Consider the following 19,219-nt stretch of genomic DNA (forward strand, 5'->3'; position numbering starts at 1 on the left):
CCAAATGGCTCAACAGACAGGTCATACTGCACAGAACCCTTGGCTACATAGGGACACAATACATGGTATCAGAAAACCCATGGCCAACCTTTTCAAGACCTTAGACATGCAGTGTCTTACTAGAGAGTAAGAAGCTCTAGTACACTCACTTCCAAGGATTTCCAAACTTAGAACAACTGATTTGCATGAACATACTCTGAAGTGAAAGTTTCGCGTTGCAATTCTAACAACAGAGCATGGTCAGGCAGCATTGCAAAAAGGCAGGAGAAGACTACAAGAGTATTTCCTTGTCCACTAGGTAATGGCATCATGTGTTCTGTATTTGCAACTTGAAGTCCCAAAGCCTGCACTTCTAGTCAGAACACCCTTATTTGAAATCTTTGATTTGAAATTTTATTGTGCAAGCACATTCAAAGTTTCTTTTAAGTGCTGAAGAAAGTACCCATCCACACGAACACTGGAATTCCAAACACTCTGGTGGCATAAAGTAAGGGAAGAGGAATCTGGGTGTTGGTTACAGAAGAAAGGCGGGTGTCCAATTCCCTCACACATTAGAAGCCTAGGTTGCAAGATGAAGTTTTAAGAGGATGAAGTTTTGATCCAAATTGGTTGGTCACAGAATTTACCACAACTTTAAAACACTGCATGTTACTGAAGCACAAAGGAGAAATTCCATAGATACATCTATATATTTTCTAAATGTAAATGGTATTTGAAAATTTGTCCAAGGTGAACATGCAAGAGTTATGTGCCTACACAAATAACATTTACCCCTCAATTGTGAAGATGATTCAGTCTGTCTGATAAGTAGAAGGCTAAAATACAACTCTTAAGTACTGACAAGTGACATTAGGATGAATTACAATGATAAGTCTCAAATATTCCAGTTTGTACAAGTGTGAGAAACTAAAAACCACATGACTGCAGCTGAAGTAGCTTCAGTACTGAATCCCAGCAGATGTGTGTAAAACCCAGCTCTTGCATTACCACATCTATCTCCCAATCAGGAAAGAGCAGTCAGGTGTAACTAACACTGGTCAGGCAACTGTCAATCACATGTAATACCATGCCAGGTATAGCTCAGGCCAGTAACTGTTTTAAATTGATGTTCCTTCTGACTTAACAGACACAGGCCGACTTATATATTAAGCACAAATCAAGATTCTACATTGAATTCTGGCCAGCTGCTTGGAAGAGTATAGAAGTATTTTCTTACTGGAAGACTCTTCTATGAACCAAAACCCTCAGCTCCAGTTTCAGCTCCTTCAGCTCAATGTGCAACACAGATAAAGCTTATTATGCTTCCACCTCAGCATAATCATGTTGCTAAGAGAAATTTAAGAATGCTGGTAGAGTATTCAGGGAAATAAAGTGCACCTGGCAAACAAACATTAAATTTGATGATATATGAAAGGCATGCAACACAAATAGGCTAATTCTCAGATGATCCTCATGAGTTAGGAAAGCATTTTCAATTGGCCCAATTGGTCAGTCTCAAAGGAGTAAACATTCTGATAAAGCTTACACTCAATTTTCCTTCTTTGAAGGCTGGATTAACTTTCAAGATAATTCAGTGGTGCCAGATGCTAGATCCTTTATAAAACAGCACCGTCATTCCTTTTACAACCATGTAAAAATTTCCCTTTCTAGATCCATTACTAAAGCCATTACTACTTTTCGCACACAGAAATTCACTGTGTAATGTCTTTAACACTAACAGAATGTATAAGATACATTTCTGAGAAATAATAGACAAGTCATATTTCTCAGAAATCAATATAAACATTAGTAACATTTGTCTTGAACACTCATCATGGCTATGTTTTATTTTCTTTTCTCCTCTAAAACTAGAAAGGAAAACAGAAAATGAGATGGTTCATTTTCTAAAAAGCACAATCCCAGATCATATATTGCATAACACCTCGGGAGAATATCTGCTAATATATGTGTCACTTTTACAATCCCCTTATTTTTTATGATCATGCTTTGCCATTGAAGTTCATCACTAAAGCACCAGCAGAAACAAATGATCTTCTAGTCTTACAGGGTATTTTAAAAGTACTGCATGTCAAACGGGGTTGACCTAATTCAAAAGAAGCAACACTTAAGACATCACCCTTAAAAAAAAAGTTGTGATTACTATTTTCTTTTTTTAAAAGATGTATTTATTTATTATGTATATAGCGTACCACCTGCATATTTGCCTGCAGGCCAGAAGAGGACACCAGATCTCATTACAGATAGTTGTGAGCCACCACATGGTTGCTGGGAGTTGATCTTGGTACCTCCAGAGGATCAACAAGAGCTTTTAACCTCTAAGCCATCTCTTCAGCCCTGGTTACTATCTTCTTAACTATTTAACTACATTTAAGCAAAAAGGTGCTTATGGTATGTATGGGGAGAGAGTCCATTACTGTTAAATTTCTCTGAGGAAAAATTTGTACACGAATATTCCAATAAACCACAAACAATTTTTACTTGACACAATCTAATTCTTTTTAAGATTTTTATAGCAAGCACCTATTCCCATAATGTACTACTACTAGTAGTTTGTGAACTTATCTTTTAAGACAAAACCCACTCAAACCAACTGCTATCTTTAACCCAAGTGACTCATGCAAGTGTGTGTACCATGTATTCCCCTTACATGTAAAGGTCACACGACCTAAGTAGCCAAAGTGCTGAATGGACAAACTAAGTCTACAGATTTTGGATGCTGAGTTGGTTGCTTGGTTCTGGAGTAACAATACACGGAGAGAAAAACTGAGAGTCACATTTCCTAATCAATCATTAAGTCCTGGCATGGTCTCTTAAGTTTCTACTGGGACACCTAAGTTGACATATTAAATTGGCATTTTAAGTGAAGTAAAAAAGATTTTAAAAGAAAAAAAAACAACCTTTCAGAATCACACTAAAATATCTAAGGAATACATTTAGTACATACAATTTTTATGCAGAGAACGCTAAGGTTTTATTTAAGCAATCATTTAAACCGGTTTATCTTGTAACTTGGTACTAAAAACAATCTGAAGGAAAATTTAAATGGAGCCTCCTTGAATATTTCAATTATGTATTTACTTCCCAACACAGAAACTCAAGTTTATTACACAAGGTACCTTCTTTTTAATTACATTTTAAAACTCTAGTATTTATTAGAATTATTACTAAAGTAATTACTAAAGTACTCACAAACAAGCTCAACTTTGGGTTACAGGTAAATATTCTTTTAAAAAAATGTTAGGAGCACATTTATGATTAATACTAAAAAAGAATGTTAGAAGTAACAGTATGTTATTATGCTTATTAAATATTTCTAATTATCCTAAAAATTTCCAATGAATTTTTTTGTAAAAAAAAAAAAATCCTTTTTCCTCTGTCACAGATACAAGAAGGCAAGGGCAGGCTAGTGAAATAGTTGAAGGGTGAGCACAAGCTTCTGGCCCTTCACTCGTGCAGTGGGGAGCGCTATCACCATGATCATCAGGTATCACATATAAAAACAGGAAAAAGGAAATACCCACCTAGCTTTGCCTCAGAAGTGTCCATCTCCCATTTGCTTTTCGGAATGTAACCCTAAATCGTACACAGAGAGAAGCTCGAAGGGTTAGAAAGAGACACATACATGCATAACACGTTTGAATTGGAAAAGCATTAAAACTGGGAATGGATTCAGTTTCCACTTGCTAGTTATAAATATATCCTTATGGAAAACACAACTTTATTATCCTTGAAGAAAGTTAAGTGACCAAATTCACCAAACCTCACTGCACTTTTAGAGCAGCTGTCAGGACAGGATCAGGAATGCACTCTGAGGCAGGTCCAGCTGAGGACTCAACTGCAGCCTCAACACAAGATGTATAGCAATTATGGCAAGAGTGTACAGATAGTTACTGAGCCAGGATCAATAGCACTCAGAAAATTTATAAACCAGCTAGGTTACTTTCTAAGAACAACTGTTATTCTCAAGTAATTGAAGCCATTATGTCCAAAAGTGTTCTTCAAGATATTCATTCCAGTGTCCTTTTTAGTACTTAGAAAAGAAAAACTGATGCTTGAACCCAACTACCCCATCATGAAGTTCACACTTATTTTAAAATGACTCAATGCATGTGCCAGTTAGATCTTACAAAGGCTAATTTTATTGAATCAACTTCAGAGTAGTTCTTTTTCACCAGATGAAAATGAAACTATTTCTGATAGTTTCTAGTATTACGTTTTCCTGTTATGTGATAAACCAGAAATTACCACAGGTAATTTACAGCTTACATAAGATAACTGAGTAATTCATTTGAAACAAATACCCCAAACATCTTCCAATGTCCCAGGGTGCCTACAACTATGTAGTAATCCCTTCTGTTTAGTCTCCTAGCCACTTTATTCCATGTCATTTATCACAATTCCCCTTTTCCTTTATTTGGACTATGATTTTAATTAGACCCTATTATACAGAAATGTTAATATTAGGACCTTGTGAACCAGAAAAATTCATTAAAGGTATTTGTCTTTTACAAGTCATCTCTCTACTGTTGAGAATGTTCAAGGTCATGGAGCAGACTGCACACAGCTGCATTAGAAACACATTGGAGACATCGTAACAATCTCTACAGGAGAGTTCACTTGAGCTTCGCATTCCAGGACACCTTTGTGTTTATACACTGCTAGTCTTCATGCAAAACTAGGAATTACTAGATAGTATTTCAGATTATAAATTACATCTTTTCCAAAAACACTTAGATCAAATCAAGAAAAAGCTGTGCTGACGTGATGATGTTGAGTTAAATACTGAGGAAATTTGTACAAGTGTTATCTTAAAAACCACCTAGAACCATAAGCATCACTGGAATAGTAGAATTATAGACTGTAAATCATATGTACTAGGTTTGTGGAAGCACTAAAGGCAGGAATCTATCTCACCAACAACCCCTAGGGATTCTTTTACCTAAGAAAAGATTGGACTTCATTCAGTACAGAACTGAAAATGCAAAGTTTACTGAGATTCTGTTAAAGCAGTCTGGATGACACAAAACTTGCTTACACCACCTTGGTTAATATTCTCCAGGAATCTTTTACCCTTGGGATAGATTCCAAGAGCAAAAGAGCTGGATCCTGCTATGTGATTGGGCTAAAAGAAGTTGAGTTAAGTAAAAAAGTATATTCACGTCCCCCTGCTGGAACCATCCTGGTCATCCTCAAAACTTTCATCCTTTAGCAGGCCACATGGAAATAAAAGAGAGCTCAGCAGAGTAGAATTTTAATGCTTCCTTACCAGTTCTCTGATGTAAAACTAGTGTTACAATGTGTTTTTCTTTTAAAAAGTAACTGTATATTTAATTAAAAGCTCCAAGTTGACTACATTTAAGCAAGTGAGATGAAGCATATCCTGAAATAAAACTGCCACAAAAGATGGAGCTTCCAAAAGCTAATAACACTGTGAATTTCTCATAGTCACTTTCTAGTACAGGGTACAAGTAGCTAGGGAGGTTAATAGTTACCCAGAACATTGTGGCCTTTAAGTAAATTTCCTGCTCACATATTAGAGTATGTATGTCAAAATGCAACCTGATTAAGAAAAATAAGACTTAAAAAACATACTGAGACTCAATTATCATTAACTTTAAAGCTTATTTTTTAATACACATTTTAAAAATCTAGGAATGAAGAGGTCGACACCAATGCTATATAAACACAGTTTCTATCAAGAGTCTTCTATGTCACACATGGTTTGAAGAGACCACGCCTTATAGACTATGTTTTAAGGGACAGCAATCAGAAATCTCCGTTTGTACATTTTCATTAAAAGAAATATGAGAAGCAACTTTAGCAAGAGCTGAAATGGCAAATAAAGCAAATAATACTGTGGATTTAAAAAGCAATACTATTCAAAGGCATTGTTAATCTCCGTACCTCATTAGCCAACACTAACACGTCAGTAATTTTATAGGTTTCATTTCTTGAGTGACAGGATAAGGAAAACATCTCCAGAGGCGTAATCAAAAGCATTTACAGGAGGTACACAGAACTTTACACTAACATTATTATTTTATCAGCCTTGGTAAAAATCCATTGCCTACACAGTCATTTTTGTCATCATTTAACAAGACAAAATAAGAACAACTCCAGCAGCCAGTGGCAGCCCTTTGCTTCTTCATTCAATAAGTTCTGCCTCAAGTGACAGAACTCAATTTTGAGATCTTAAAGCAAAGAAGACACAAGTATGCATATACTGGACAGGCTAAACCACATACCTGCTGGAATGGAAAAAAATGCCCTTTCATATGTAATTTTCTTTTTTTGAAAAGTATACTCTTTTATAACCACCCCAGCTAGATGAGTACAAAGATGAGTTTCTTAGTACTCTGCTAAATTTTTCTTTTAACACACAAGAGCTTTTTTGGACTAGGGAAAAATAAAAAGAATCCAAAGCCTCCATGAAGATGATTATGGAAACTTCTACTGTAAAAAGTGTGTATCAACACTATTTAATCTAACTACAGATCTGAATAAAAACACTCCTTAAGAATAACAAAGAGACACTTTGTTCAAAGTGGTTGGTCTGTCTCCTACCAGTTCGCTTTCCTCTTCTTCTGCATCTTTCTTTTCGTCCTTCTGTTCTTCAATATTTGCATCAAAATCTTCCATCTCTACCTACAATATACCAATAATTATTTTTTTAAAAAAGGATTGCATTAGTATTTAAGGAGATGTTAACTCACTAGAATCTAGAATAAGCACAAGACAGCACAGGCTCTTCTCTGCCATATACCATGTTAAATCTGAACACCCTCAACTTTGAATTGGGACTAAAACACCATAGAAAGATATTCCTGGAATTTTTATCTTTATTCCTGTAAAGTTAGGCAAAATATTTTACTCTAAGTAGATGGGTCACCTGTTTTTAATGCTCAAGAGATACAGACTTTTAAAAACTTCTAATGAGTATTTCTCCAAAATAAAAGAAATGGGGGCAGGGGCACAATAATAAATATGAGAGCACAGAGATGTGAGAGTACTTAGAAGGTAGGATAGAACAACACAAACTGGTAGGAAACCACCAAAGCTGGTATAAGGAAGAGCAGATTGGTGTTTCCAACACGGTGGTTCCTCCAACAGGGACAGAGAATGCTAGAAGAGGAACACAGTTAGGAATTCTGGCTATACTAACATGGCATGTTTTGGGGAGACTTCAGAAAACGATCGCAGAAAGAATTTAAAGGACTTCACTCAAAACTGTTAACTTTTTTATCTTTTTTGGACAGGATCTGGCTCTGTAAGACCGGGCCTGGCCTCAAACTCACAGAGATCCACCTGCTTCTCCCTCCCAAGAGCTGTGGTTAAAACCTTGTGTCATCAGATGTCATCAAAATTGTTACTTTTAAGGTGGTGATATGCCAGTCTTTATAAAGTACGTAAGAGGCAATCTAGCAAACTAGTATGGGCATAAAACTGGCAATCTCAGAAACAGATTGTTTATATGTGTGAAGTTAAAAATTGAGCTAAGGCTGGGGAGTGGTAGCACATGCCTTTGATTCCAGTACGTGGGAGGCAGAGGCAGGTGGAGCTCTATGAGTTCGAGGCCAGCCTGGTTTCCAGAAGGAGTTCCAGGACAGCCAGGACAAGACAGAGAAACCCTGTCTTGAAAAACAAAACACAAACAAACAAAACAAAACAAACAACTGAGCTTAGGACAACGGTCTAAGTGATTTCTTAAGGTCTGGCAAGGCTAAGTTAGAAAAGGAGACTGTGTTGAGATGATACGGAGATAAATGGACAGGCAGTGCATGAACTCATAAAAGCCAGGAAAAGAGAGTATGTTTTTAAAAGGTGGCACGATCAACTCTATCACATGTGGCTATAAATTTGGGCTACAGGAGAGTGTCTGCTCCCAAGCCACAGAATCACACATTAAAAACAGCACCATTCAAAGAACAAGGTCAAACAAAACAGAAGTACACAAGTGACCGAGACAGAAATTCACTGTCTTTTCATGATACTTTCTTCCAAACTAATAACTACCATTAAGAGTTAGCAATGAGCAAAACTATGTTGGAGAAAAAGAAACTAATAGATACTCATAGATTACTTATGGCAAATTGAAAAAGTAAAAACCCAATAGATATGAGGCGGGTGCCAAGGTTTAGACCAATGCCTAAATTGCAATGAGGTAAACTGGCATCTCAAATGATGTGAACCAAATGTGATGCACTGAGGACACATAATTTGTGCAGTATTCCTGCCAGTTTTGTTTGACACATTTATTTGTTCATTCATTCATTCATTCACTTGTGTGTAAGCACACACATGTGCCCACTGCTCTAGCGCACAGCAGGACATCAGAGAGCCATTTGCAGGAGTTAGTTTCCCCACCACGCTGTTAGCCACTCAGTCATCTCCAGAGCCTTGTCTGCTATTTAATTTAAATCTAAACTAATGGAAGCAGACAACCCAAACTGATGGGCACTCAACAGAACAAACAACTGGTCTATATTCATTTTTTATGGTAGTCTGAGAAATTAATTTTTATAAGTCTGAGTCTGGGATTTTCTTTTAACCTTTATTTTTATTTTACGCGTATGGGTGATTTACCCGCATAGATGTCTATGTACCACCTGTGTACAGTGATTGAGAAGACCAGAAGAGGGTATAGGACCCCCTAGACTTACAGATGGCTGGAAGCCACCAGATGTGTATTCAGAATTGAACTTGTGTCCTCTAGAAAATCAGTCAGTGCTCTTAGCCACTGAGCCATCTCTCCAGGCCCTACAATATTGAAAAAAATAATAATAACACATAGATAGAAACAGTAGGCATACATGTGTATGCTTCAGTATGTGTGAGACTTTGGGAGTAGGTCAAAGTTTACAGCAGGTGCCTTCCTCAATTATTGTTCTCTACTTTTTTTTTTCTTCCCTGATAGGGTTTCTGTGCAATCCTGGTAGTCGTGGAACACGATCTACAGACCAGGCTGACCTCTGCCTCCAAAGTGCTAGAATTAAAGGTGTATCTCACCTTATTTTCTCAGACAGGGCTTCTCAGTGAACCTGGAGCTCACCAATTTAGACTGGTTAGCCACTGAGTCCCAGTGATCGATCGATCTCTCTCCCTCCCTCCCTCTTCTTCCTCCTTCTCCTCCCCTCCCCTCGCCCCCTCTCCAGGGTTTCTCTGTGTAGCCCTGGCTGACCGAAAACTTGCTCTGTAGGCCAGGCTGGTCTTAAACTCACAGAGATCCCTTTGCCGCCTTTGCCTCTGGAGTGCTGGGATTAAAAGCGTGCACCACCACCACCTGGCCCCCAGGAATCTCTCTTATATCCCCCCCTCCAAAGTACTTGGATTACAGGCAAGGGCCAATGTGTTCAGTGTTTATATGAGTGATGAGAGTCAAAATTCAGGTCACATGCTTTCATGGCAAGCACTTTACTGAGGGAGCCACTGTTCCAATTACAAAAGGTTATAAAGAGCCCAGCAGAGGTGCCACCACACACTTTTAATCCCAGCACTCAGGAGGCAGAGGCAGGTGGATCTCTGTGAGTTCGAGACCAGCCTGGTCTACAAAGAGTGTTCCAGGACAGCCAGGGCTGTTACACAGAGAAATCCTGTCTTGAAACCGCTCCCCACCCCCCAAAAAACCAAGCTGGGCATGGTGGTACATATGCCTTCTCTGTGAGTTCAAGGCCAGCCTGATCTACCAAAGAAGTTCCAAGCCAGTCAGGACCACACAGTGGCCGTTTCATCCTACCCAAAAAAGGGCTATAAAGTACACCATCAGGACAGGCGATGAAAGCTAAATATAGACTATTTTTAAGCTAACTCAAGGAAATCCAAATGTCAACTGGCTATGGGGTATGACCTGGGGGAACATGGGGTTAAGTAAATTAAAAAAAAAACAAAAACAAAAACAAAAATCAACACTGAAGAAATTTATTTTTTTTTCCTTTTTGGTTTTTTGAAGCAGGGTCTCTCTATATAGCTCTGACTGTACTGGAACTCACTCTGTAGACCTGGCTAACCTTAAACTCCCAACTCACAGAGATCTGCCTGCCTCTGCCTTCCAAGTACTGAGATTAAACATGTGTATCATCAGCCCAGCTAACGTTAACTTTTTTTTTTCTTTCTCAAGATAGGGTTTCTCTGTGTATCTCTGGATGGCCTCAAACTCACAGAGATCTGCCTGCCTCTGCCTCCCTGAATGCTGGGATTAAAGGCATGTGTCACCACCGCCCAGCTAAATTTCTCAAATTTTATAATTAACTAAATTTATTAGGGAACGTCCTTGATGTAGGAGGGTCTTCTGTCTTTGTGTTACTTTCATTGGTTAAATAAAGAAACTGCCTTGGCTTTTTGATAGGGCAGAATTTAGACAGGTGGAGTAGACTGACCAGAATGCTGGGAGAAAGCAAGCAGAGTCAGGCAGACACCATGGCTCTTCTCTCTGAGACAGACGTAGGTTAGACTCATTCCAGTAAGCCACAGTCACATGGTGATATACAGATTATTAGAAATGGGTTAATTAAGATGTGAGAGTTAGGCAAGAAGAGGCTAGATACAATGGGTCAGGTAGTGTTTAAATGAATACAGTTTCCGTGTAATTATTTCGGGTAAATCTAGCCAGGAGCTGGGCGGCAGGAAACAGTCTGCGGTTCCTTTTACAACACGCCCTTGTTCTTAGAAGATAGCCATCAATATATTTAAAGGTGATGGACTAATGTTATTCAACTTAACTCTCATATGATTCTACAGTAATGGTATAATAATGTCACTAAGCATTCATAAAGAAAAATGTGGGAAAATATTATCAGATTCATTAAGATCATTAAAAGGTAAAAACATGCTCTTACATTGTTCATGTAACTTTTCTGGAAGTTTAAGACTTCTTATGTAAAGAAGGTGAAGTATGTGTTGCTTAATCTTAACTTCATTTAAGGCAAAGATGCACACTTACTTCTTCAATTGCAGCATCTTGTAGCAAGGAACGAATGTCTAGACGCATCATGTGACGGGGTGCAGTTTCCCAATGATCAGCCATCTATTGAGATATTCAGGACAAGTTATCTCAGACAACTACTTGAATAAAGGCCAAATAAGTTGTCCAGATATATGCAATTAATGCTACAACTTGAATAGGTTAGTTCCAAGAAGAGCTAGGCGAGCCCCTCCAGTTAAAATACAGAAAGGAAAACATTTATTGAAACAGGTAGAAAAGACACTCAGAAAACGAAATGAGGAAAGTGAGTTTAAGACAACAGTGCTGACACTGAAAGAATGACGCTTGGGGTACTCCAGCACCCTGTTTCTGAAAAATCACCTTGTTTATTTCTTTAAGTTTTCTTCCATGAATATTTCTCTTGCCACAAGTCTGGTTATCGGCACTCATTTCAGCCAAATACACCTAAACAAAAATAGGTAATGAGAATGCCAAGAAATAGAAAACTCAAACTAAAAGTGCTTCAAAAGCTCTTTAAGACCATACCTCAAAACCCTTGGTTTTTGCTGCACTCCAAAACTGGTCAAAATGTCTAACTCTGTCATTGATAGCATCCAGAATGATAAAAGGGAAAAACCCATCATCCAGAGTCTTTTTGAATGTTTTAAACATGCTGGTGCGGTAGGTCTCCTCCATCTCAGCTTCATATTCATATTCCATTACCTAAATCCCACAGAGACAGGAGTTAGCAGAAAAAAGGAGCAGGCTCAGCCTGTTCACACCGAGACAGAATGACTATGCATCCTTCACACCTAAGTACCAAAGCTGATGTCCAGAAGACAGGAAGTAGTCATCTTCAAAAAAACCCCCACATCTCAATCCAGGAGTGGTGATGCACACCTTAAGCCCCAGGTAGTGAGACAGGTAGGTCCTTGTGAATGCAAGGTCAACTTGGTCTACCTGAAGTGCCAGACCAGTCAGGGCTATGTAGTAAGACCCTGCTTCTAAACAACAATAAACAAACCCTATCTCAAAAAACAAAATGAACAACCCCATCTCTCCCTGAATGCATTTTCCTTAAAATCCCACCAAAAGATCAAGAAGGTCACATCATACCTTCTTTTTCACTTTCTTTCCAGAATCCGGATCTTTTTCTTCTTTTTCTACTTCAGTGATGAAATAATCATCTAGACTTAAAACTCTGGGTGCAGGTCCTCCAAATTCTACTTCCTTATCCTAAGATTACAACAGTCAAGAAGATTTAAAAAAAAAAAAGTGAACCAAATTGACAAACACACTAAAGTTCCTACTTGTAGCTAAACAAAATAAAGCTTTCTGATGGTTTCAAATCAACAAGAAGTAAAGTTATTTGTCTAAGTAGATAAAACATCTACTAAGGATCAATGGCCTCTATAACTGATCAAATGGGAGCTACTGGAACAAATAACATACTGCCTACTAACACGAGCTTTTCTTTGTTTGTTTTCCCATACTCACCCGAATAAGTTTTGCAACATGTGTCTTTCCACTGCCAGGCAATCCTCTCATTATGACAACAATCTGAAACACAATGAGGGTAGAGATTTTGTTTTGTGTGGTGTTGGGGGATATAGCTCATTTGGCTCAGTTTCTGTATGCTTGCCTAGCATTCAGAAAGCCCTGAGCGCCATCCCAGTTTCGTGGGAAATGACTGTAATCTCAGCACTCAGGTGGTAGAGGAAGAAGGTCAGAAGAAGAGGTCATTCTTGAACACACAGTGACTCTATGACTAACCTGCTATACCTGAGAGCTTGTCTTAAGAGGCAAAGCAAAAGCAGAACAAAGGAAATGAATATGTATGTGGAACAAACTACTTAAATGGCCCAAAGAAATCAGAAAATATTCTGACAGGAATGAAAAGAAAGACACATCATTACTCAGCTAATGGAATAAAAGTAATCAAATGTTTGAAGGGAAGTTTTGGGTGTAGATGTCTGTATCAAAGAAGATTTAGAGCCTGGAGAGATGGCGCAGCTGGAATTTTAGGACTGCTAGTACTCTCAGCTAGTGCACAATAAAAGATAAACAAAACAAACAAAAACCCAAAATCTCTCTAAAACACATTTTGCAATTTGAGAAATGGCTCAGCAGTTGAGAAGAACACTGGTTTTGGTTCTCGGCACTCACGTGGTGGCTGTAATCCCAGTTCCAGGGGATCCAACATCCTCTTCTGACCTCTGTGTGCACCAGGCACACAGGTGGTGTGCATACATACACGCAAACACACAGAACTCATCACACAAAATCAAATAAAATCTTCTAAAACATTAAGAAAGAAGATCTAACATCAAAAACTTACTTTTCTAACTAAAACACTAGCAAAAGACTAAAACTAATGACACAGAAGGACGGTAACAAAGACTAGAGCAGACACTAATGAAATGAGAAGAATGAGGAAAACATCAGGGTTTGGATCTGGTTAGTGTGTTCCTCAACAGTACAGGTGCTAGAAACTTTGTCTCCAGGGTCTGTTAGGGTGGAGATAATAGAGTTTTTATCAGGTGGGGATTAGTAAGAGGTTAATTAGATCAGTTGGGGTTATTCTTGAGGAACCCTGGACACCTTTCTTGATAGTGGAATAGTATAAATTGTAGGTCTGATCCTTGAATCTCTCTGGCTTCCTGTCTCACACATGTTCCCAACATGATACATCCTCCATGTTCTGATGCAACAAGAAAGTCATGATCTCTAGCATCTCCTACACTGTGGTACAAATAAACATCTTTTCCTTATAAAGAAACCAGTCGTTATGTCATTAGAAATGTCAGTATCGGGCTGGGGAGATGGCTCAGTAGTTAAGAGCACTGATTGCTCTTCCAGAGGACCCGGGTTCAATTCCCAACAACCACATGACAGCTCACAACTATTTGTAATTCTAGTTCCAGGAAACCCAACACTCACAGCAAAACACCAATGAATGTAAAATATAAATATTTTTTTTTTTAAAAAAGAAATGTCAGTATCTAAATAACAAAAACCACACACACACACACACACACACACACTGCTCAAATCTATAAAATCAAAAGCTGGTCTTTTGGAAAAAAAACAACAAAATTGATAATCTTTAACCTAGGCTAAAAAAAGATTTTAAATTACTATAATAAAAAAAAGAAATGTCACTACCAATACTATAAAAATGTAAAGAGATTATAAGAAAGATACATATGAGCTGCATGCTAACCAAAAATATACCTTAGATAAAACTGATAAATAAATATCTAGAATGATGCATGCCCAAACTTGCCTAAGAAACAGCCAAAATAAATAAATAAAAATAAATGGGGGGGGGGGGGGTGAGAGAGTAAAACAAGAGAAAAAAAGGTCAAGTGTGGTAATATACATCCTTAATCCAGCATAAGGGAGGCAGAGGCAGGTGCATCTCTGAAGTTAGCCTGGCTTATATAATGAATTCTAGAGCAACCAGGAATATATAGTAAGACCCCGACCAAAAAGCAAAAAAGTGAATAAACCTGGCATGGGTGACACATACTTTGAATGCCAGCCTTTGAGAAGTAGGGAAGCAGAAAGATCAGAAGTTCAAGGTCATAAGGTCATTTTTGATTACATAGTAAGTTTGAGGCTAGCTTTTTATACTTTGAGACGCTATCTCAATGAAAGAAAAAAAATAGACTATGTGAATATGAATAAAACCAGAAAAAGACAGTAAACTGGTAAACAGATGAACAAAGAAGCACCAACAGGGCTGGAACAATGGCTCAGCTGTTAAGCGCACTGGTTATTCTTCCAAAGGACCCAGGTTTGATTCTCAGCACCCACACGATACAGCCACCTAACTCAGTTGCAGGGGATCTGATTTTCTCTTTGAGCCTCACAGGTACTAGGTATGCAAGCGGCACAGATACACAGGCAAAATATCCATGCATATAATAATAATAAAGTACTAATAAAGAAAAGCCTAGAAGACTCCATCACTAAGTTCTACTAAATATTTAAAGAGTGCCAATTCTTCCAAAGACGAGAAGGAATAATTCCAAACTTATGAGGTCAACATCACTTTGTATCCAAACAAGTCAAAGACATGACAAGAAAACTAGCATAGCTATTATGAATGTAGACATAATAATAATCTTCAAGCCAGATCCAGTAACACAGAAAAAAATTGTTCTAGTAGCACCACTGCCATGAAAATATATTACTGTATTAAATTATGCCAATGTACTAAAACAAAAGTCATACAATCATCTCCATTAATGTTTAAAAAAAGAAGAAAACATGCAACAAAACCCAACAACCCTTTGTGAGTAATAATATTCAGGAAAATAGGAATAGAAGGAAACTTCCTCAACCTGATGAAGTGCATCTATAAAAACCCACAGCTGAGTCAAGCAAGAAGGCTCAGTGGGTAAAGGCATTGGCCGCCATGGCTGCAGTATCTATGTTTGGTCCCTGGGATTTACATGGTGGAGAGAACCAACTCCTGTAAGCTGTTCTCTGACTCTGACATTCATAAGTGTATTGTGGCACAGGACCTGGATTCGATCTTAGAACCCACTAGGCTGCACGCAACCATTTGTAATTTTAGTCCCAGGGAAGCTGACGCCCTTTTCTGACCTCTGTGGGCACCAGGCACACATATAGTGCACTACACACACACAGGCAAAAACGCTCATAAAAACAATGACTTATTAATCTATATATGTGGAATTTGGATATGTGGATGAAATCTTTATTATAAGATTATTCAATATTAGACAAATTTCAAAGCATATATATTAATATACACATACATATACATCTCAGAGAGAGAATACATTAGAAAATTAAACCTAAACAAGTCTCCTAATCTCCCTTTTTGTTCCACATATCAAAAAGTCAAGCCTACTTTTTCTTTCTTCAAAATGCAATTAATTAAGCTCTCACAAACTATTTTTAAAAATTTCCAATATTATTTTTGCAAAGAAATCTGGCTCTAAAATTTTTAAAGATTTTAAAATGTAGGCAGTGTCTGAGATTGTTGATTTCAGATGCTATGAGGCTTTGAAACCAATATTTTTAAGTTGCAGAAAAGTTGAGTAGAAAAATTCCACTCAAGATACTTCAAACTAACTAAGTTGATAAATAAGCCGCCCCCTTACCATCTTTATATTCACAACAATTACTAGTCAGGTGCACGGCACTTACTCTTTCAGGCCTGCTCTCCCGACCTGGGGGTTTCAGAATGTCATCCACATTCTTGGACTCAGGCTTCTTCTCAACCCGTGGTGCTGGAGGTGGCTGGTGGCCCAGGGAAGGAGCTGGAAGGGGCATTCGCTCCTCTGGGTAAGTTCTTCGCTCTCCTGGGTTCCAGCAGTAGAATAACATGATTTACACAGTAATTATTGTGAAAGGTAATAACTTTTTGTTCTCTTCCTAATTTTAATTCAGATCAGGTTTAATGAGTTAAGGGTCACTTTTAAATTTAATAAATGCATAAATCTACTGCAATTGAGAAAATAAAAAGACTGGCATATTTGGGGAAAACATATTGTTCTGTAAAACACTGAACTCATCATTATTCATATTAAATATGGGAAACTATTCAGCAAGAGGACATGAGGAAGTAAATATTCTGCGGGATAACCCAAGCATGACTGACCTGTACAAGCTCTATTACTTCTTCACTTCATAGTTTAAGAGCAAGAGTCATCAATTAGGAAAGGCTATTCCTGTGACTAGGTGGCAGTTTCTAGTTTAAGTGCAACTCATGGTAATGAAGAGATAAAAGCAAATTCAATGTCTAACAGTAAGAGCCTTATACTTTATCAATTCCATGCAACAACATGGAGCCACTAGGAGGCTTGAATATGGGGAAATGTATAAGATGCAGTTATTACACAGAAGAAATACAAGACAACTTTACTTATTGGTGGGGATTCAACTTAGCATTGTAGCACTTGCCCAGCATGTGTGAGACTTTGGATTTGAGGCCTGGCACAGAAAAAAAAAAAAAAAAAAAGAAAGAAAGAAAGAAAGAAAGAAAACAAAAAAAAACACCACACACACAAGAAAACTCCCGGCTTTACTCGCAATTATAACTTCCTAAATAAGTATGGAGAGAGAATGTGGGCTGGAGTGATGACTCTGCACTGTCAGAGGACCAGGTTCAATTCCAGTACCCACATGATGGTTCACAACAACCTCTAACTCCACTTTCAGGTTCTCTGGGCACCAGGCATGCATATGGTACACACACATACATGCAAAGTACCCATAGAAATAAAAATATAAAATAATAATAATTTTAAAGAGAAAATGAGGGAAATATATAAAATTGAAGTTGTAGTATGATGTATGGTAGAATTATAAGTGACTCTATTTTCAAAACTCCTTTAATAGTATAAAAATTAAATTTTATTTTATTAATTGCATTACTATTTTTTAAATGTTGCCATCTTATAAAAAAATCAAGTATGGTTTACGAAGAATGCTTAAATTCATAGCTACAATGAAAAACACCCTCTATTTGATTATATTTTCAACATAGTTGTTGTTAAAGCATTACTCTACCTCCAAACATGGATGGGCCTTCATAGGGTGGTCTGTCAGACTTTCGGTCATAGGATGGCCTATCAAATCCTCCTCTTCTGGATGAGGAATGGTCTTTTTTGTCTCGATATGACTGATTCCTACAAGGTGTTATAAGAGTTTTTGGTAAACATATAAATATTTGGAAGTCTGCTTTATAACAATATCATTATCTGCCCACCGTCTCTACGGCAGTTATCCCATAGTCAATATTTAAATTTTAAACTTGCCTTTTCCCTTATATCTACCTAAAAATCTCAAGAATTATAAAAGTAAATTGCTTGCCTATAAGTTAAGTACTGGTTGCATTTTATCAATAATATTATGCTGGTACTGGTGGTATACACCTTTAATCCCAGAACTCAAGAAGGCAGAGGCAGGCAAATCTCTGTGAGTTCAAGACCAACCTGGTCTATAAACCAGTTCCAGCTAGGGCTACACAGAGAAATCCTATCTCAAAAAGCAAAACAAAAATAAAATCAATTTACTGAGTTTACTTTTGTCTCTCCCCATTTCCCATCTAATTTTCTGGAATTCAAGATAACAGAACTCAAGTATGTACTTGCCTAGTTACTGTTCTTTCTTTTTCAAATTCTACATGATGAGATTCACTAAATCTCTCTTTGATGCCTGACTTTTGGTCAGGCATAGTGGCATATGCCTTTAAGTCCAGTACTCAAGAGACAGAGGCAGGTGCATCTTTGTGATCTGGAAGCAAGTCTGGTCTTTATAGCAAGTTTCAGGGAAGTCAGAGCTATATAATAGACAGACCCTATCTCAAAAAAGAAAGAAAGAGAAAGAGAGAGAGAGAGACAGAGAGAGAGAGAGAGAGGAAAGAAGGAAGGAAGGAAGGAAGGAAGGAAGGAAGGAAGGAAGGAGGGAGGGAGGGAGGGAGGGAGGGAAGGAAGGAAGGAAGGAAGGAAGGAAGGAAGGAAGGAAGGAAGGAAGGAAGAAAGAAAATCACACAACAAGAAACCAAAACCAAAAACCTGGCTTTTGCTGAATTTACACATGATATTTTACATACATAAGCAAAGACACTTTTCACAGTATACCTGTCATCTCGGGGTCTGCGCTCTCTGTCAAATCGATCCCGCTCATAGTCTAGAACACGATCCCTGTCTCTATCTCGATGTGGCTCTCGGTCCCTTTTAAAATCTCGATGATCTGCTATATTACTCTGACGGTCAAAATAAGGTTCACGGTCTCTGTCTCTATCACATCGATCACGCTGGCCAGCATGCTCTATAAAAACAATACAATGTAAGAACTCTGTTTTCAAAACTAAAATCAAGAAGTACAATTTAACTTCAGAAGTAGTGTAAATCAATGTCTCAAATTTAAGAATCTTTTAGTGATGTTAAAGGAAAGCCTAATCTTGCTAGGGAGGAAACTCTTAACAATTGGCCATAAAGTTAAGCTTACAATTACTCTTCTCTCTGGAAACCCTACCTGCATCAAAAGGTGACCTTTCAGGTAATGGATCTGGGCGCAGAGTTATTCTTTCTCCATATGGTATCTGTTCAACTTTATTAGTAGGCATATCTGGCAAAGAAAACCAGGAATGAAATGTAAGAATGAAGCTTAAGAAAACCAAACCTCAGGTTAATAATTCCTGTAGAAATCTGGCATGGTAGTACATGCCTATAATCCTAGCACTCAGGAGGCTGAGACAAGAGGAGTCAGAGCTTCCGGTGAGTATGGACTACATAAATAAGTTCCAGGACCAGCAAG

At 37.9% G+C, this 19,219-nt stretch overlaps 1 protein-coding gene across 5 annotated transcripts in view; it reads right to left on the minus strand.

Moving 5' to 3' along the window:
• Ylpm1 (YLP motif containing 1) overlaps nucleotides 1–19,219 on the minus strand; it is a 75,108-nt gene that overhangs the window by 8,394 nt on the left and 47,495 nt on the right. For 4 of the 5 annotated variants that reach the window (XM_048449195.3, XM_048449194.3, XM_048449197.3 and 1 more), the window contains 11 exons: nucleotides 18,938–19,030; nucleotides 18,541–18,730; nucleotides 17,468–17,586; nucleotides 16,103–16,257; nucleotides 12,416–12,478; nucleotides 12,035–12,154; nucleotides 11,465–11,641; nucleotides 11,300–11,383; nucleotides 10,937–11,020; nucleotides 6,565–6,645; nucleotides 3,522–3,573 (listed from right to left, as the gene is read on the minus strand). In XM_048449195.3, the coding sequence (XP_048305152.3) occupies nucleotides 3,522–3,573; nucleotides 6,565–6,645; nucleotides 10,937–11,020; nucleotides 11,300–11,383; nucleotides 11,465–11,641; nucleotides 12,035–12,154; nucleotides 12,416–12,478; nucleotides 16,103–16,257; nucleotides 17,468–17,586; nucleotides 18,541–18,730; nucleotides 18,938–19,030 (1,218 nt within the window). The remainder of the gene's footprint in view (nucleotides 1–3,521; nucleotides 3,574–6,564; nucleotides 6,646–10,936; nucleotides 11,021–11,299; nucleotides 11,384–11,464; nucleotides 11,642–12,034; nucleotides 12,155–12,415; nucleotides 12,479–16,102; nucleotides 16,258–17,467; nucleotides 17,587–18,540; nucleotides 18,731–18,937; nucleotides 19,031–19,219) is intronic. The other variant, XR_015004388.2, reaches the window with a different exon arrangement.

The sequence above is a fragment of the Myodes glareolus genome, chromosome 11 (genome assembly GCF_982192425.1).
Source record: "Myodes glareolus chromosome 11, mMyoGla1.1, whole genome shotgun sequence".
Taxonomy (NCBI): domain Eukaryota; kingdom Metazoa; phylum Chordata; class Mammalia; order Rodentia; family Cricetidae; genus Myodes; species Myodes glareolus.